The sequence below is a fragment of the Staurois parvus genome, unplaced genomic scaffold (assembly GCF_062004578.1).
Source record: "Staurois parvus isolate SC_StPar_1 unplaced genomic scaffold, SC_StPar_1.0 ptg003273l, whole genome shotgun sequence".
Classification (NCBI taxonomy): Eukaryota; Metazoa; Chordata; class Amphibia; order Anura; family Ranidae; genus Staurois; species Staurois parvus.
In genome coordinates, this window is record NW_028321069.1 from 1 (window position 1) to 18,287 (window position 18,287).

Consider the following 18,287-nt stretch of genomic DNA (forward strand, 5'->3'; position numbering starts at 1 on the left):
TATAACAGGAGTCCACTAACCTGTAAGTGACAACTGATATTTCCTATTAATATTGTAACTGGGATAATGTGTGCTAGCAGGGTAGAAGGTAGAATGGAGCAACAGCTCCAAGATGAATACGCTGCGACAGATGTGAGCGGGTTGCCCTTCTGGAAACTTGCGTTAGAGATCTGGAGGAGCAAGTTGCAACACTGGGCAGAACCAACAACCTTGAAAGGGGTCTTCTGCTCTCTGAGCAGGTAGCTAATGGGATTAATGTGGAGGGCAGAGGGACTAATCAGGATTATCAGGTAGGAAGATGGGTTACTGTAACATGAGGGAGTGATAAGGGCTCACAGAAAAGGAAGGCTGGCTCTGGGTTTGTGCACCCGAACAGATTTGCCAAGTTGGGTGAAGATGTGGGGGTGGCAAGCACAGGGGTGGCAGCCCTGGATGTCACTGCTATCCCTAACAGTCGGGAGGGCAGACCATCTGGGAGGAGTGGTGAGGGTAGTGCAGGAATGTCTAGACAGCTGGTAGTAGTAGGGGATTCTATAATCAGAAGGACTGAAAGAATAATTTGTTGCCAGGATTGCCTCAACCGAATGGTTTGCGGTCTCCCTGGTGCCAGGGTTTGGCATGTGGTGGACCGGGTTGATAAATTACTAGGAGGGGCTGGGCATGACCTAGCTGTCTTGGTCCATGTTGGAACCAATGACAGAAGGTGAAGGCTCCTTAAGAATCAATTTAAAGAACTAGGCTGCAATTTGAAGGGAAGGACCTCCAAGGTGATATTCTCTGAAATATTACCTGTGCCATGCAGAACTCAGGAAAGACAGGGGGAGATTAGAGAACTTAATGAATGGCTGAAGACCTGGTGTGAGGAAAGGATTTGGCTTTCTAGAGCACTGGGCTGACTTTTCATTGGGGTACAACCTATATGCTAGAGATGATTGCACCTAAATGGAAGGGGTCTGCTGTTCTGGGGAAGAGGTTTATGGGAAGGCAGGAGGATTATTTAAACTAGGAACGAGGAGGAAGGGAGAATTAGATTATAACAGGGTAGACAGATCAGACAGGGGTCAGTACTTATTGGTGGGTGGAATGTGGAAAGATGGGGGGAGGGCTATGGCAGATAAGAAGGTTCCCATGTTACAAACAACCAGTGGAATTGGTACCATTTGTATGAAAATAAAAAATATGCAAAATACGTGTGAACAAGGTGTCAATGAATTAAAGTGTTTGTTCACCAATGCCAGAAGTCTGTCAAGCAAAATAAGGGAGATGGAAGCTTTAGTGCATGAAGAGAACTATGATTTAATTGGTAATAGTGAATCTTGGCTTCATTCTTCACATGACTGGGCCATTAATATTCCTGGTTATGTTCTCTCTCGGAGACAGGTTAAATAGGAAAGGTGGTGGTGTCTGTCTCTATGTGAGAAGTGATCTTAGAGCGAGTGTGAAAGAGGACCTAGTTGATGGAGAGTGTGATGAAACTGCACATGGGGGTACGTACTACAAAGGTAATCATTGGAGTTTGCTATAGGCCTCCCAGTGTTAATGAGGAGGTGGAAACTCAGCTCCTTGCACAGATCGAAAGGGCTGCAAGGGCTGGGACAGTAATAATAATGGGGAATTTTAACTACCCAGAAATTGACTGGAATAATGGTACTGCAGGAAAAGTTAAATGGCAAAAATGTTTAAACCTATTACAGGACAATTTTATGGTACAGTTCATAGAGGCCCCAACTAGGAATGATGCTCTGCTGGACCTAGTAATCTCAAACCATGCAGAGCTTATTACGAATGTCCATATAAAAACATCTGGGTAGCAGTGACCATAATATGATATAATTTGTTAGCATTGTTTAAGAGAGCTAATTTCCCAAGGCTGAGAGCTGCTCTCCAAGACTTAGACTGGGAGGGAATATTGGCATTGATGAACACAACACATAAATGGGAGTTCTTCAAAAAGACTGTATGTGAATACACTGCAAAATATATTCCCATGGGCAACAAGTATAAAAGGCTAAAAATCAAACCTATGTGGCTTACGGCCAAAGTTAAAAAAAAGCTATAGATAATCAGAAAAGAGCTTTTAATAAATATAAAAATGAAGGAACGCTATCATCTTTTAAACATTACAAAGAATATAACAGAATATGCAAAAAGGAAATAAAGGTCGCAAAAATTGAAAACGAACGACAGATTTCAAGAGATAGCAGGACAAACCCCCCCCAAAAATTCTTCAACTATATTAATAGTAAAAAGCTCCGGTCCGAGCATGTAGGCCCTTTACAAAATAATCTAGAGTGGGTGACTGGGGACAAAGAAGGCAAATTTGTTAAATACCTTCTTCAGCTCTGTGTATACAAAGAAGCATGGCGGAGCTCTTGTCCATAATGGGCATGGTATTAACACAGCTCCAGATGATCCACATTGGCTCACAATTGATATGATCCAAAAATATTTAGACAGAATAAAGGTGAATAAAGCACCTGGACCGGATGGCATACATCCACGGGTCCTTAAAGAATTGAGCTCTGTCATTTCAAAGCCATTGCTTCTAATTTTTGGGGACTCTTTAATGACTGGCTTAGTACCACTGGATTGGCGTAAGGCCAATGTGCTGCCAATATTTAAAAAAGGTCAAAATCTTTACCAAGTAATTATAGACCTGTTAGTTTAACTTCTTTTATTAAGCTTTCCAGTATCTTCCCAACCATAGAACACATAGATAAGTTCTTGCTAGAAAAAAATATTTTAAGCAACACACAGCATGGATTCATGAAAGACAGAAGTTGTCAAACAAATCTGATTTATTTTTGCAAGGAGGTGAGCAAAACCTTGGACAGAGGGGTGGAGGTGGACGTGGTATACTTGAAATTTGCAAAAGCGTTTGACGCAGTTCCCCACACACGACTAATGTGTAAGGTAAAGTCTACGGGATTGGAAAACTCCGTATGTAAATGGATAGAAAACTGGCTAAAAGATCGTATTCAGAGAGAAGTGGTTAATGATTCATACACTGAATGGTCTAGGGTTGTCAGTGGTGTACCCCAAGGTTCAGTGTTGGGATCCTTACTTTTTAATATATTTATAAATGATATAAGGTCTGGGATCAAAAATACAAATGTCAGTCTTTGCAGATGACACCAAGCTGTGCAGTGGAATAACGTCCTTACAGGATGTCTTCAACTTACAAGCCGACCTCAGTGCACTGTGTAATTGGGCAACTATGTGGCAAATGAGGTTTAATGTTGATAAATGTAATGTTCTGCACTTGGAGGCTAAGAATATGCATGCATCATACATACTGGGGGGGGGGGGGGGGTACAATTAGAGGAATCAATGGTGGAGAAGGATCTGGGAGTTCTGGTAGATCACAAGCTAAATAATGGCATGCAATGTCAAGCTGCAGTTTCTAAAGTGAGCAAAATCCTCTCTTGTATTAAAAGAGGTATAGGGGAGGGAGAGGGAGAGGGAGGGAGAGGGGGAGGGAGAGGGAGAGGGAGAGGGAGGGAGAGGGAGGAAGAGAGGGAGAGAGGGAGAGGGAGGGAGGGAGAGGGAGAGAGAGGGAGGGAGAGAGAGGGAGAGGGAGAGGGGGAGAGGGAGAGGGGGAGAGGGAGAGGGGGAGAGGGGGGGAGAGGGAGAGGGGGAGAGGGAGAGGGGGAGAGGGGGGGAGAGGGGGGGAGAGGGGGAGAGGGGGGGAGAGGGGGAGAGGGGGGGAGAGGGGGAGAGGGGGGGAGAGGGGGAGAGGGGGAGAGGGGGGGAGAGGGGGAGAGGGGGGGAGAGGGAGAGGGATCATTTTACCCCGGTACAAATTAGTAATGCCTCATCTGGAACATGCAGTTCAGTTTTGGGCACCAATTCAAAAAAAGAACATTGGGGAACTGGAGAAAGTACAGAGAAGGGCAACCAAACTGATGAGACATGGAGGAGCTCAGCTATGAGGAAAGATTAGAGGAACTGAATTTATTCTCTCTTGAGAAGAGGAGATTAAGGGGGTATATGATCAACATGTATAAATATATCAGTGGTTCATATACAGTCATGGCCGAAATTGTTGGCACCCTTGATATTTCTCCAGGAAATCATGTATTTCTCACGAAACGTATTGCATTAACACATGTTTTGCTATACACATGTTTATTCCCTTTGTGTGTATTGGGACAAAACAAAAAAAGGGAGGAAAGAAAGCAAATTCGACATAATGTCACACAAACCTCCAAAAATGGGCTGGACAAAAGTATTGGCACCCTTTCACAACTGCGGATAAATAAGAATGTTACAAGCATGTGATGCTCCTGTAAACTCACCTGGGGCAAGTAACAGGTGTGGGCAATATAGAAATCACACCTGAAAGCAGATAAAAAGGAGAGACGTTCACTTAACCTTTGCATTGTGTGTCTGTCTGTGCCACACTAAGCATGGACAACAGAAAGAGGAGACGAGAACTGTCTGAGGACCTGAGAACCAAAATTGTGGCAAAATATCAACAATCTCAAGGTTACAAGTCCATCTCCAGAGAACTAGATTTGCCTTTGTCCACAGTGCGCAACATTATCAAGAAGTTTGCAACCCATGGCACTGTAGCTAATCTCCCTGGTCGTGGACGGATGAGGAAAATTGATGAAAGATTGCAACGCAGAATAGTCCGGATGGTGGATAAGCAGCCCCAAACATGTTCCAAAGACATTCAAGCTGTCCTGCAGGCTCAGGGAGCATCAGTGTCAGCGCGAACTATCCGTCGACATTTAAATGAAATGAAACGCTATGGCAGGAGACCCAGGAGGACCCCACTGCTGACACAGAGACATAAAAAAGCAAGACTACAGTTTGCCAAAATGTACTTGAGTAAGCCAAAAGCCTTCTGGGAAAATGTCTTGTGGACAGATGAGACCAAGATAGAGCTTTTCGGTAAAGCACATCATTCTACTGTTTACCGAAAACGGAATGAGGCCTACAAAGAACAAAACACAGTACCTACGGTAAAATATGGTGGAGGTTCAATGATGTTTTGGGGTTGTTTTGCTGCCTCTGGCACTGGGTGCCTTGACTGTGTGCAAGGCATCATGAAATCTGAGGATTACCAAAGGATTTTGGGTCGCACTGTAGGGCCCAGTGTCAGAAAGCTGGGTTTGCGTCCAAGATCCTGGGTCTTCCAGCAGGACAATGACCCCAAACATACGTCAAAAAGCACTCAGAAATGGATGGCAAAGAAGCGCTGGAGAGTTCTGAAGTGGCCAGCAATGAGCCCAGATCTAAATCCCATTGAACACCTGTGGAGAGATCTTAAAATTGCTGTTGGGAAAAGGTGTCCTTCCAATAAGAGAGACCTGGAGCTGTTTGCAAAGGAAGAGTGGTCCAAAATTCCGGGTGAGAGGTGTCAGAAGCTTATTGATGGTTATAGGAAGCGACTGATTTCAGTTATGTTTTCCAAAGGGTGTGCAACCAAATATTAAGTTAAGGGTGCCAATACTTTTGTCCAGCCCATTTTTGGGGTTTTGTGTGACATTATGTCATATTTGCTTTTCTGCCTCTGTTTTATATTTGTTCCAATACATACAAAGGGAATAAACATGTGTATAGCAAAACATGTGTTAATGCAATACCTTTTTTGTGTGAAATACTTGATTTTCAGGAAAAATATCAAGGGTGCCAACAATTTCGGCCATGACTGTAGATACACAGAATATAACAGGATACTAACAGTTATAGGTAATGTTGATCCAGGGAATATCTGATTTCCTCTCGGTGGATCAGGAAGGAATTTTTTCCCTGCAGGAGCAAATTGGATCATGCTTTGCTGGGTTTTTTAACTTCCTCTGGATCAACTGTGGGTATAGGATTATAACTTTTTTTTTTTTTTTTAATGATTGAACTGGATGGACTTTTGTCTTTTTTCAGCCAGACTATGTATCTATGTGATTGGTCGAAGCAATGCACCTAACCACAGGTCAGGTGAAATGCTTTGGCCAATCACAGCACAGGATGATGCCACAAGGAGGTGAGGTGAATCCCACACCCTTGTGACGTCATGACAGTATTTAAGGACCATCATTGAGGTGCAGCTCAGACGGCAGGAGCCAGCATCATGAGTGGAGTGGATTTTTTCCCTATTTCGGGTTGCATCAGCGGCGGGCATTGTGATTGACGTTGGAGATACTTCAGGGGACATTTTTTTATTTATTTTAATAAAGGACTTGTCAAAGTCAGTCTCTTGACTTTTTTTACCGCATACTCATTCACATAGGAGGGGGGGAGGCCGGGATCTGGGGCATTCAAGATTACGATAAGCCCCCTGCCTGCAGACCCCCACAACCACCGGCCAGGGTTGTGGGGAAGAGCCCCCCTTGCCAAAAAGCACCCCCCTCCATGTTTAGGGCATGTGGCCTGGTATGGTTCAGGAGGGGGAGGGAGTAGTTTCACTACTAAAATACCACATGACTTAATAATATAACTCATGCAGTATTTTAGTAACTGAGCAGTAACTTACCCCATACTCAGACGCGGTAAGATAACGCTCAGTAAATTGTTCATGTTCGCGGTTGAACATTCTGTAGGTTCGAATGTTCGACCGCGAACCGAATAGGGGGGTGTTCAGCCCATCACTAATCCTCAATAGTCACAAAGAATATACATTCACTATAAGTGAAGCAAATGTCTTTGCAAACCCAGATATTACTCTATATAAAAGTAGTGGGGGCATCATTAGAGTGCTACATAGCCTGTACAGAGAGCAGCAGGTCAGCCTTCGGAAAACTACAAGGGGGCAGACACAAGACCTGCATAAGGAGTGAGAACAGCAGTGACCGGTCTGCATTACACAGAACTCCTGCACATAGGTAAAATGTTGGATTATTGCACAGATCTGGAAGGAATGTACAAAGAACATCAAGACTCAAGAATACACATACTCTAAATTTAAAGGATAAGTTCAACTTAAAAAAAAAAAAAAAAAAATACATGCACATTTTCTGCAGGCAAAAAAGGAACATTTATTTTTCTAAGGAGCCTATAAAGCATTGCCCCATGATCAGCAGATCATGGGTGCAATGCCAAGATCCTACAGACTGTCTATGTAGCTGTCAGCCGGGCAGGCAGTCACTGAATGACAGGAAGATCAGTGAACTACCACAGAGCTCATCTACACCCAAGTAGTTAACTGAGAACTGAAAGCCGTCAGCTGCACTGGATGATGATACTTGAGGTTCATTCATTCACAGAACTCTAAGAATGAATGATGCTGCCATGTGGACGAATCCCCGAACGGCCACACTCTTTAAATTGTGACAGAGACTTTTGGTTATTTTTATTTATTTATGTTTAACAGTTTCATTCCTTAAAATATTTTCACTGCCAAAACGACACTCACCGACTCCTTGGCAGCTCCCACTTAGGATCCGTGGGCAGCCCAAGCTCGGAAACATTGGCCAACATGGTCCCATCAGTGGAGGACAGATGAGTTATTCTCACCAGTGGGGTGTTGGAATTCATCGAAGAGTTGGATTCCAGAGACACCTGCTTAAGTAGAGCAAATAAAAAAGTGTATTATTGCTGACTGCTATGGTAATGGGAATAAATAACTATAAAAAGGTTTATAAGTGAATAAGAAAAGCAGAAGAGAGTTTGTGGAGGTCTTCACTGGGCAAGAAGGGGTTTAAAGGTTCTTGTACTTTCCAAGCATCTCACTGCCATCTAAATGCAAATTGCATAAACTCATTAGCATTTCTTCCCTGGCTGGGAATACATTTAAATGTCATTACTATCATTCTAATGAACACCGCAGCATGTTTGGGGAATTGTGCACCTCCAAGGTTACCGGGAAGACAACAAACACATTGCAACATATGTTCTTCTATCCTGTCCCATAATGGCATCCGAGTTTATGAAACGTTACACTGTTCTATCATCTCATTGTGTGGGTTAAAGAAACCTGATTGAGTTAGACACACATAAGGTTCAGAGGGCCACGTCATGCATCCTTAAGAAAGAAGACAGAAAACTAAGACACTTTAAATTAGAAATACCACAAGCATGTAATGTGAAAGGGAAAATGCTAAAGTGCTGTAAACACATCATGCAGTTTTAAGAAAGATGAGTATGTCTGACTGGATCTTAGAGAAAAAAAAAAAACAAAAAACACATTATGCATCGTCTGAAGGCTAGGATTTTGATATGTTATTCAGTATCTGAGCCTCAAAACTTTCTGGATCACATAGGTTTTTGAAAACCTTTTGCCTGTGAAGACGTACATATAATGGTAAAGCATTTCTACAGATCAGGCAAAAATTAGGGAGGAAAGGAAGAAGAGTGATAGAAATCTTGTATCTACTTTCTGTTACCTGTCGCTTCAGTGGAAACTTGGAGACTTTTTGCACAGTTGGTGTGTTCATAGCCTTCTTGGAAGGGATTTTTATTCGGTAGGTGATAATGATGATGATCAGCAAGATAAAGACAATGGCTACAGTCACCATGATAAGGACACTTGATGAGCTGGAGTAAGTGGCCTCCACTTTCACAACTGGTTCTGTTGGGTAAAATCAATCATTGTAGAGCTCATAAAAGCAACAGTGATTAAGAAATGTATGTGTTTGTATAATGTATTGAATGTTCGTTTTTAAAGACAGATGAAGACAAACATGTAATCTGTTAGCAAGCTATGGACACTCAAATACTCGTATAGAAAGCCTTCACTGAACTCTTTAGCTACAAGTACTGTGGAGCAATTCATCCTCATAGTTCACAGAAGCAGCATTGAAAGATTCCAACTGGTTTGCAGCACTGCTCCACCTCCAGGACTGTGTATGCATTAGAAATGTGTAAACATAAGAATATACATAGGAATATGTATACATTAGAGTTTAGAAGGCTATATGGCTTTGGAGTCATCAACTGAAGGGAAAAGGGGGGACATCCAAGCTGTAGAATCACGGCTATGAGAATGGAGCGTCTAAGCTACTGCTGGGAGGGAGAAGCAGAAATAGCAATTATGTTGAGTCTCTTCTCAGAGGGGGAAGCAGGAAGAACCGAGCTGCTGAGAGAAGGACTTAAAGCAGAACTATTGGCAAAACTTTTTTTTTTTTTTCATTTTTGATAGAGCAAGGGAGGATTATAACCCCAGTCAGATTTTTGTTTTGCAATCTGGGTCCCATTTGTGGAGATTTCCCTTACAATTTCTTGTCCTGTAGCCAAACAAGTGAGAGGAAATCCTTGCAAATTAAAGGAATTCCTTGGGGACCCCTAGGTCACCATAACTAGTGTCTGTGGACAACTCAAAATTTGGGGTCTCCTTTTACTTTCATTTTCAATGCGAATGGTAAACAGGACAAATAGAGTGGGTGAATTCTCCGTAATGGGGGCATAGACAGCAATAAAAACCTGACAAGTGTTTTAATCAATCTCCATTCTATCCAAAACTAAAAAAGGTTTGCCTTTAGTGCTTCTGCTGTGAACGTGGGTGGAAAAATGCTCTACAGTACCTGCAAACCTTGTTTTAAAGGACACTTAGACACTTTTCCCAAAATGTAATAAATGCAGCAATAAATAATAAAAACATTCAGTTATCACATTGCAATCAAGCCTAAAGATCACTGCAATGTCTATCAGTGCGCCATTGCTGCAGTGCACTGTACGGAGGGTATGGACCCACCGTTTCAGGTAGGAGGAAGTAATGAATGGACGATGTGCAATGGTGTCACTGCCCTGCTGCCAGCACTCTTTGCCGAGTGTCTCTACCGTGGTAGCAGATGCAACTTGCACTGTTTTAATTCAACAATTCCTTTTCACTGAATGGATCACATGGAGTGATGTACATTTGTGCTCAATTCAAAAAATGCCAGGGTTCTCAAAAGAGGACTCACCCATTGATACAAGTAAAGGGATTGGTGGTGTGGGTTTTGGTGATGAAGTATGCGACCATGTTTCAGATCATACCCAAAATATGGGTATAACATGAAACATGGTCCAAAAGGCAGACTACGCTTTTAATTCAGTATGAAAGCACACAAATAGTAAACGTTCTTTCTCCCAGAAGAGAAAGCTAGTATGCCGTTTAAATGGTTTGTCCAAATTTACCAAAACCTTCTGAGAACTACAGAAGGTCAGCTTCTTGTATGAAATATGTTCCAATATCCGATATACTTCTATTTATTTATTTGTGACTGAAATATTCTAAAATATAATTTCATCTTAACTTTAAAGAACAAGATAACTTTTTGGCTTTAAGATCCTATATACATCCCTCAGCTAGCTAGGCCTCAGATGCAACATGGACCCAAGAGGCACCTGTACAAGTCTTTTATTCCAAAAGTGAACCTGTACTTAAACATGTAACTATGCCGAGAAACTAAAGTGCTCTGTATTCTGGGCTTTATTAAATAACACTACAAGAATAATTAACACTGATGAGGTTAAGTGTACAGCTAATTTAAAAGAGATGAAGGGATTATAGCGTGGCGAGCACTTGTATGTGGGAAATAATACTATATTGCTGTGATTAATACATGCTTGCTGGAAAACATTTTACCTTGATACATGTATATATATGGGAGATACACAAAAAGTTCACAGTATATAAATATTATGCGATATATGAAAATTCATGTGACAAAATGCACATAAAAAGACAAAATGAAGCAAAGTAAAAGCATAGAAGCATAGAATAACCAACACCTAGATTCAGAAAGGGAACGTGACCTCCACCAAAATCATTCATTAAGAATACTTACACAATTTTATCATCTAAATTAATCAAGGAAAACATATGTACAGAAACGCCAAACACAAAGTGTGTCCCTTAACAACAACATAGTAAAATGGTGGACACTTTTTTATAGTGTGTATAATATCTATCTATATATATGCACACGCACACACACTCTTATAGAAATTATAGGCTATACTCTGGGTCCCCTGCTAAGAGATCATTTACCACTGGAGTTTCTATGAACTCCATTAATATTTAAAATTGGAACACGTTATCTCCATTCAATAGGTAGGTAACCAACAGGCAAAGCTCTGTAGAAGCCCCAGAGAGACACAAGTAGCCATGTGAGCTCTGAGGACCATAAGGATTAAGTTAATTTTAGACTATTTATGCTCAGCTGATACTCTGCCTAACAGTAATATAAACATCACAAAGCACAGTTACCTTGGCTCGGAAGGTGGTCCTTTTAATTAATATATAATTGAACAATATCATGAAAGCACAAGTCACCATAAAGTAATTTGAACTTTCAGTTAGTCAGTTCAACACATTCCTGGTGTATAAAAAAAAAAGGTGGCAAAGTCTTGCAATTCTTTTTATTTAGGAAGTGGCTATATCCTGGGTTGAAAAGCATTTTACCTACAGCATGCTGTCTTGTGTGGAAGCAATGGATTTTCTACAGAGGTCCAAGGAGCCCAAATGCTAAGTTAGAGTTAGGGCTCTCCAATTAGCAGGGAGAATGAGCTTTACCAATTCCAAGGTCTCATTCGGCATGGGGTATGTTGGACCTTTTTAGAATAACTGCTTCCACACAGGGCAAGGGTCCTTCCCTACAGCAAGCTGGCAGGGAATAGCCATCTCTATTCATGCTGTGATTACTTTCTGAACATAAGGATTTAAACACCTTTTGGGTTGATACATCTAAAATGTATATAGCAAATTTACAATGAAGATTTAATTGGGTTTTATAAAGCCCACAAAATCCCCAGTTTATGTTAAGTAGCAAGGCTTCGGGCCACTAAAGTAGAGAAGTGTTCCAAATGATGGGTTAACAAACTCCCACGACTGTACCCTTTCCCCTACTTCTAGGATCTTCCTACACAAACAAACCAAATCTAGCTTTAGAACTAGGCTTAGACTATTGTTTGGCATTTCTTAAGTACATGGAAAGCATCACCATAAAGAAGCGAGAAAGAATACCTGGTAGAACGGTCAGCCAAGCAGTGTGATGTGAATAGCCAATAGAATTCCCAGCCAGACAGGTATACTCCCCAGCGTCCTCAAAAGAAACATTGCGCAAAACCAGAACCTCTAAATCCTTATCCGAGGAGTATGTGCCCGTAGGCTAAAAAAAGAATGGAAGACATGAAAAGAGAAGAGATGAAAATAAAACAGGGAGAAGGAGGAACAAAAGTGGAGGTAGATAAAAAAAAAAAAAAAAGTACAAGCATAATTCTGAAAGGAAAAATGAACACCAAGCAGATATCATCCGCAAATGAAAGATATGCCAGAACCCTTCACCAGGCTGCCTAAGCTCTGTTCTACCTAATATGGCATGCAAGCGAACAACATTTAAAAAAACAGACCCACAACACAGCATACTCAAAAGGCTGATATGGCTGGATCAGACCATTTCTAGTAGTTGGATGGGTAAATCTGAGAACCTTGTATGCCATTTAAAACATTTCATGAATTCACAAAAAATTAGGGAAAATATAGGCAACAGATCAACTGTCAGTGGCAATACAAGCTTTGTTAAAGTGTGTCAAAATATGAATGTGCAGTCTGGTTGGAACCAGAGTCTGACCACGGGCTGTCCAGGGCAGTCTAACTGACCAGCTTCAGACATACCCCCTATCGTACGCAACAAACATTTCTGTATAAGTACATCTCACACTTTTCAAGGTCTAACTGTATCAAATATCTTTACAGGCCAAGAGTCAGCTTGTTGTGGGTATTTTTTTTTTTTTATTGCAATCTCTTCAAAAGCACTTCTAAAGAGCCAGAAACACCAATGGCAGCAGACATGTCAAACTTTTCCAGCAACAGATACCAAAGACCCCAAGGAGTTTTTGCAGGACATCAGTGTTCAGCTGGTTGGCTTTGTTCAGAGTCTATGGTTTACCTGTTGATGGTTCATAAACGCTGAGCCAAAAAGACGCTTCGGCTATTCCTATAAAATTGTTGGCTCTACAAATATATTCTCCTTCATCGTTTGATGTCACACTGGACAGAATTAGGCTAGCATCTGTCTCGGTCTTATCGCTTATCCATGACTGAAGGAACAGACAAAACACTGAGACTTCAGAATATTGTTCCACAAAATTATTGTAATTATCAGCCAAGAAATAGTTGATTGAAATTGTCCACCTGGAGGATGCCACTACCAATACTCATGAGACGATTGAAAACAAGATGTCTCAAATGAGAGGCCAAGCCATTAAAAAAAAAAAAAATACACATTCTTAAGTACTGACGGGTTCCACAGAAGGCCAATTGTGACTGATAAACCCGGGAGATATTATAAGGATTAGTATTTGTCAAAGCACAGCTTTAGTGTATATGACTCAAATATAAGTTCAAGATCGTTATTGTAAGCTGTAGGTTAAAGTGCCAATTCAATTACATGTTTAATTGGCTTGTACATACACTGCTGTAACTTTTACTAAATTCCATTAAGCTTATTTAATGTAGGGCTTCATGCAAACAAAAAAACATTCTAAAGCAATTATGTATTCATTAAAATCATTAAGTGCATTTCAAAACACTTTTAGTATGGATTGCCTGAAATCTTGCTTTATTTTATCTTCCCACTATAGCCTGAACCTCCAAAGCAAAAAAGCCAAAGAACAACAGATTATGCACTGTGGCAGCATCGTCCACTACTAATGAGCTGGATTGGGACAATCTAATATGAATTCAGGCACTAGGGGCAGGTGATTTGAGGAAACCACTAGGAAGACCTCAAAGTAGTGATGATGCTCATTGATGGCCCAATCAGCCATCAATTAACAAAGGAAGCTGCAGAGTGGAAATAGAGATTAGTGGCATCATCAATCTGACTATGCAGGGTGGGACAGGTGTCTGGATTAGAAGGCTGGATGAATGGAATTACAGATACAACATAATGGCAAATATAGCCACTATCATTCTGTATTTAGCCCTTTGGTTGAAACTCTGCTATAATCCAATAGTGCAAAGCGCTGTAACTCAAAGATTAACTAAAAAACTCAACTAAAAAATTTTGTTTGCGCTAATCAGATCAACTAAGAAATAAATTCTAATTGGCAGTTATAATATGCTTTACTTTTCACTGTGATTGCACCTTGAACTGTTTCAATAAACAAAGCCAAAATTACTTATTTATATTTTTTTCCAGTTTTACATGAAAATGTTTAGACAGATCTGAATATTTCTAAGAAACTCTGTATAAAATTTTAACAAACCTAGAGAGCCAGGACAGCAATAAACAATGCTCTTCGAGTTGAGTTAGGACAACCAAAAAAATGAGAAGTATTTTGCCAAAATTAGTAGAAGTTGGATAAACTTGGATATGAAAATATTAGATTACAACAGGGATTAGCAATTTGTAGAACTTCAATAAAACATACACAATGCTAAATGTGCACACGTATCCAAAATTAGCAAACTATGATGTGTAAAATACAAGAGACTATGGGGGAGATTTACGAAAACTGAAGCACTCAGTATGTGGTGCAGCTGTGTATGGTAGCCAATCAGCTTCTAACTTCAGCTTGTTCAATTAAGCTTTGACAATAAAACTTGGAAGCCGATTGGCTTCTATGCAGAGCTGCACCAGATTTTGCACTCTCCAGTTTTAGTAAATCCACCTCATATATATCATGCTGCTCAACATGGCAATTATTGAAAGTTAATTATTTTAATGTGTTTTCATCTTAATGTGTCTTGTCTAAAGTTAGTGTTTGTTTTCTTTTGTTGTTCACAAGTATCATGATCCAAGTTAGAAAAAATGCTATTTTTGTGTCAGACACATTCTATAGACCGTTCATCGGGAAGAAAAGTTTTAGCAAGGATTGCGGTTAACAAATGCGGTTTCAATTATCAGGACTCAAAAATAAGATTCAGAGACAAAATATTAAGCGGCCGGCCTGAGCTCACTGCTGACTTAGCCGCTCATAAATTTCACGGTAAGATTTTCCAATACAGCAGTTATTTTATCACTTGGGATTGCTATATTTCAAAAGTACCCTCACAGGATATAAGACACTGTTCTCGAAAGCTCTCGTTAGAATTTTTAAGGTGCATCTGTTCCCTTCCCCACAGGGAAGATGTCATTATGACCTAAACATATATCCAAAAAATTACAGCTTAATGACTAGAAAGGCCTCATTTTAGGAGTTCCAACTCATGGTCCAGTGATATAAGCTTGTTATGTTCAGGTTGGTAAAATGCTCCGGACATTCTAATGGCTACAGACCAGTTACCCTTGAGGATATTCCAACACTTTTATTGCCGACAAATGCGTCCAGTCTTGTAAACCTAAAACTTGTTTTCATCTTTTGAATAGAATAATGTAATGGATACCAGATGAGCCAACCATGTCAATTTTGCTATATTGTAAATGTCATTTTTTTTTTATTTAAGTCTGGATAGAGTAAAGAAGGGTTAAACCCAATAATCACAAGTTTCCTCTGTTCTTTTCTGCTTTTGCTTTTCATGTTCTTTGTTTCAGAGACACTTGTTTGCATAATATAAAAAATTGGTTGGATGATCTACCACACATATAAGAGAACCACGGCTTTCTTTTGGGTTCCATTGTCATACATGTTTTTCCTCTGCTCCCATGCTGGTGTCACAAATCCAATGCATTTGCCCCATAGTGGGAGATATCTTTCACTTTCTGTCCTGAAGACCCAACAGGAAGTTATAGGAAATAATTTCTATGTTACATAGTCTGGTTGGAAAAAAAAAAAAAAAAAAAAGCGCAAGTCCATCTAATTCAAGCATTAAAAGTGAAAAAAAGAAATACAATCCTATACCCAAAGTTGATCCAGAGGAAGGCAAAAAAAATCCAATAAAGCATGATCCAAATTTGCTCCAGCAAGGGAAAAACAATCCCTTTCTCCCACAAGAGGCAAACAAATATTCCCTGGATCACCTTTACCAATAAATGTTAGTATCCAGTAATATTATGTAAAGAAGGATATCCCCTCCCCTCTTGTTCATAATGACCTATAGCAGTCTCTGAAAGAAAACCATGTATACAACATGAATAAAGTGAAAAGGACTTTACCTTTAGGATTGAGACATAAGGATCTCCATCTTGGCCATACTTGCTGCCATTAATCTCCATGTGCTTTAGCCACTGAATGTGAGGTTGAGCGTCGCTATAAACTTTACAGTGAAACTCCACATCACTGCCTACTATCACCGTCTTATTGGCAGGTAACCCGGCCTGGAGGATGGGCCGATGAGAAGACCGCTCTAGAAAAAAGAAAAGGAGATTCATTTAAGGAGATATATATATATAGATATATATATATATATATATCTATATCATGTCAGAAGCTAATTCCTAAAAACTGTAAGCATATTCAACTATTTCTGTCCTCATCCTTTTATCTTCTACCTTCTATGTCTTTCATACTTTAAAGGAGCCGGACTGTGGCCAATGGGAGTAGAAAATGCCCCAGGGTCAGTGGGAATAAACAATGCCTCAGGCTTGGAGGTCAGTGGGAGTGAAAATATTAAATAGTAACACTGGTCAGAGGGAGGAGAAATAGTGCCCAATCATTGGGACTGCTAGGAGGAATAATGCCCCATCATTGGGGTCAGTGGGAGAAATAGTGCCCCATTTTTGGTGTCATTTAAAGAAAGAATACTACATTTTTGGTGTTCATGGAAGAAATAGTGCCCCACTGTTGGGGCACTGGTGTCAGTGGATGGAATGGTGCCTCACTGTTGGAGGCAGTTGAAGGAATGGTGCCTCATATCAGTGGAAGGAATAGTCTCCCCAGGGCTGGATAAAGGCAAGCAAATGGCTGCAGTTTGGAGACTACTGCGCTATATGCTGAAATGGTGCAGTTTTGTTATCTTACACAAAATAATTGTGTGCCTAGTAAAAGTTTCTCTGAACTGAGGTAAAGAAGTATCTTCCTCCTATAACAGGAGCAGATTGTCTCTTGTAAATGGTTTCTGAAGAGATTGTATGACTGGATGGCTGAACTGACAAAGGGCCAGGTTATCCAAGTTTGACATGAACTAAAGAAAGGCAGCTGTCCATTGCAGCAGCTGCAGCATGGAAAGATTGGACCACTTGTGCTTGTTTTAAGTGTATCCAAATCAAAGATTAAAAATTTAATACTGTATATTGAAGCTTTCTAATCATTATATATGGTGGCTGCATTCGTTTTGTTCCCCCCCCCCCCCTTTCTTTTTAATTGGTGATCCGGCCAGTAACCTACTTCTGGTCCTAAGTTGACAATGCTCACTCCCTGTACTGTACCTATAGACAAGCAGCATTGTCACCCTATGGCATGAAATATGTTAGGACTGCAATACCTCACTACATAACATGAGAGAAGGTGTTCTGTAAGGTGATAAACTAGCATAAGCAGTTGCAGTAATCAAAATCTAAATGCTGGTTACACACATACACACAATTGCAAAAGCTGCCAAATGGATGAGTGTGACCTACTATCCACAATTTCGTGCAACACTATGAAATGATCCAAAGTGTTGGTGGTAGCTGATAATCTGTTGGGTTGTTTGTTACCTAAAGTGTTACTAAACCCCGGACTCTGCATTCACTCTATCTTGTCTCCCACAGTCTACAGAACATGGAAATGCCATTATTTTAGTAAATATAAACTGCTAAATACCTTTTCTCATCAGCACAATATAGCAGTCTTGTGACTTCTATCAGTGTCCAGCAAAGCACATGTTAAAGCTTGTAGGAGGAGTTTTCTTTCTGCTCTATGAGGATTAAGAACCCCTGACCTCTGTCTGAACAGTGCTGACTGGCCCTGTGCTGATCACATGCACTTTCCCGAGTAATAAAAAAACAAAACACCTCACTAGCAATATACACCAAACTGAGCATGTGCAGAGTGACTCCACACATGTCTTATCAGGAGACAAGAGGGGGACACTGGAAGAAGGGGAGGATCAGAGAAGACAGGATCAAAGGGCCTTTTTACACAATGCAGAGGATTAACCCCTTAGGTTCCACAGTGAGTATATCAAGCAGGCTTTACTGCATATACAGACTGATTTTACAGTTGTGGGTTTAGCCATAAATGCATTCACTGTTATGTAACAGAGTGCTAAGCAAACACTTAGCTGACCTTTTATTTGAATCATCATATACATAATTATTCTACACCAACTGGAGGGAAATTGGGTAAGAATTGTAAGATAGGGTATGAAGTGTGAAATGAAAGCAAGCTACAACAAAATCAACCTATTTATTGTTGTGATTACTTTAAAACACCTCTGTAGCTCCTTTAAAAACAAGCTATTTGTTAGGTAGCTTTTGCCAAGTCATTTGGCAGGTCATCTCACCTTTCGTTGGATCCATATGAAAGTTTGTCGTCCGTGTTGTTCTACGTGAGAT

At 40.5% G+C, this 18,287-nt stretch overlaps 1 protein-coding gene across 1 annotated transcript in view; it reads right to left on the reverse strand.

Moving 5' to 3' along the window:
• Window positions 1-7,357: 7,357 nt before the first annotated feature.
• The window catches only part of LOC149428386 (fibroblast growth factor receptor 3-like), a gene marked incomplete at its 3' end in the record, with an annotated part of 57,042 nt that continues 46,112 nt past the window's right edge, over window positions 7,358-18,287 (reverse strand). Inside the window, exons 5-8 of the mRNA XM_089667475.1 lie at window positions 15,966-16,156; window positions 11,891-12,035; window positions 8,328-8,512; window positions 7,358-7,503 (exon numbers count right to left, since the gene is read on the reverse strand). Coding sequence (XP_089523601.1) covers window positions 7,358-7,503; window positions 8,328-8,512; window positions 11,891-12,035; window positions 15,966-16,156 — 667 coding nt within the window. The remainder of the gene's footprint in view (window positions 7,504-8,327; window positions 8,513-11,890; window positions 12,036-15,965; window positions 16,157-18,287) is intronic.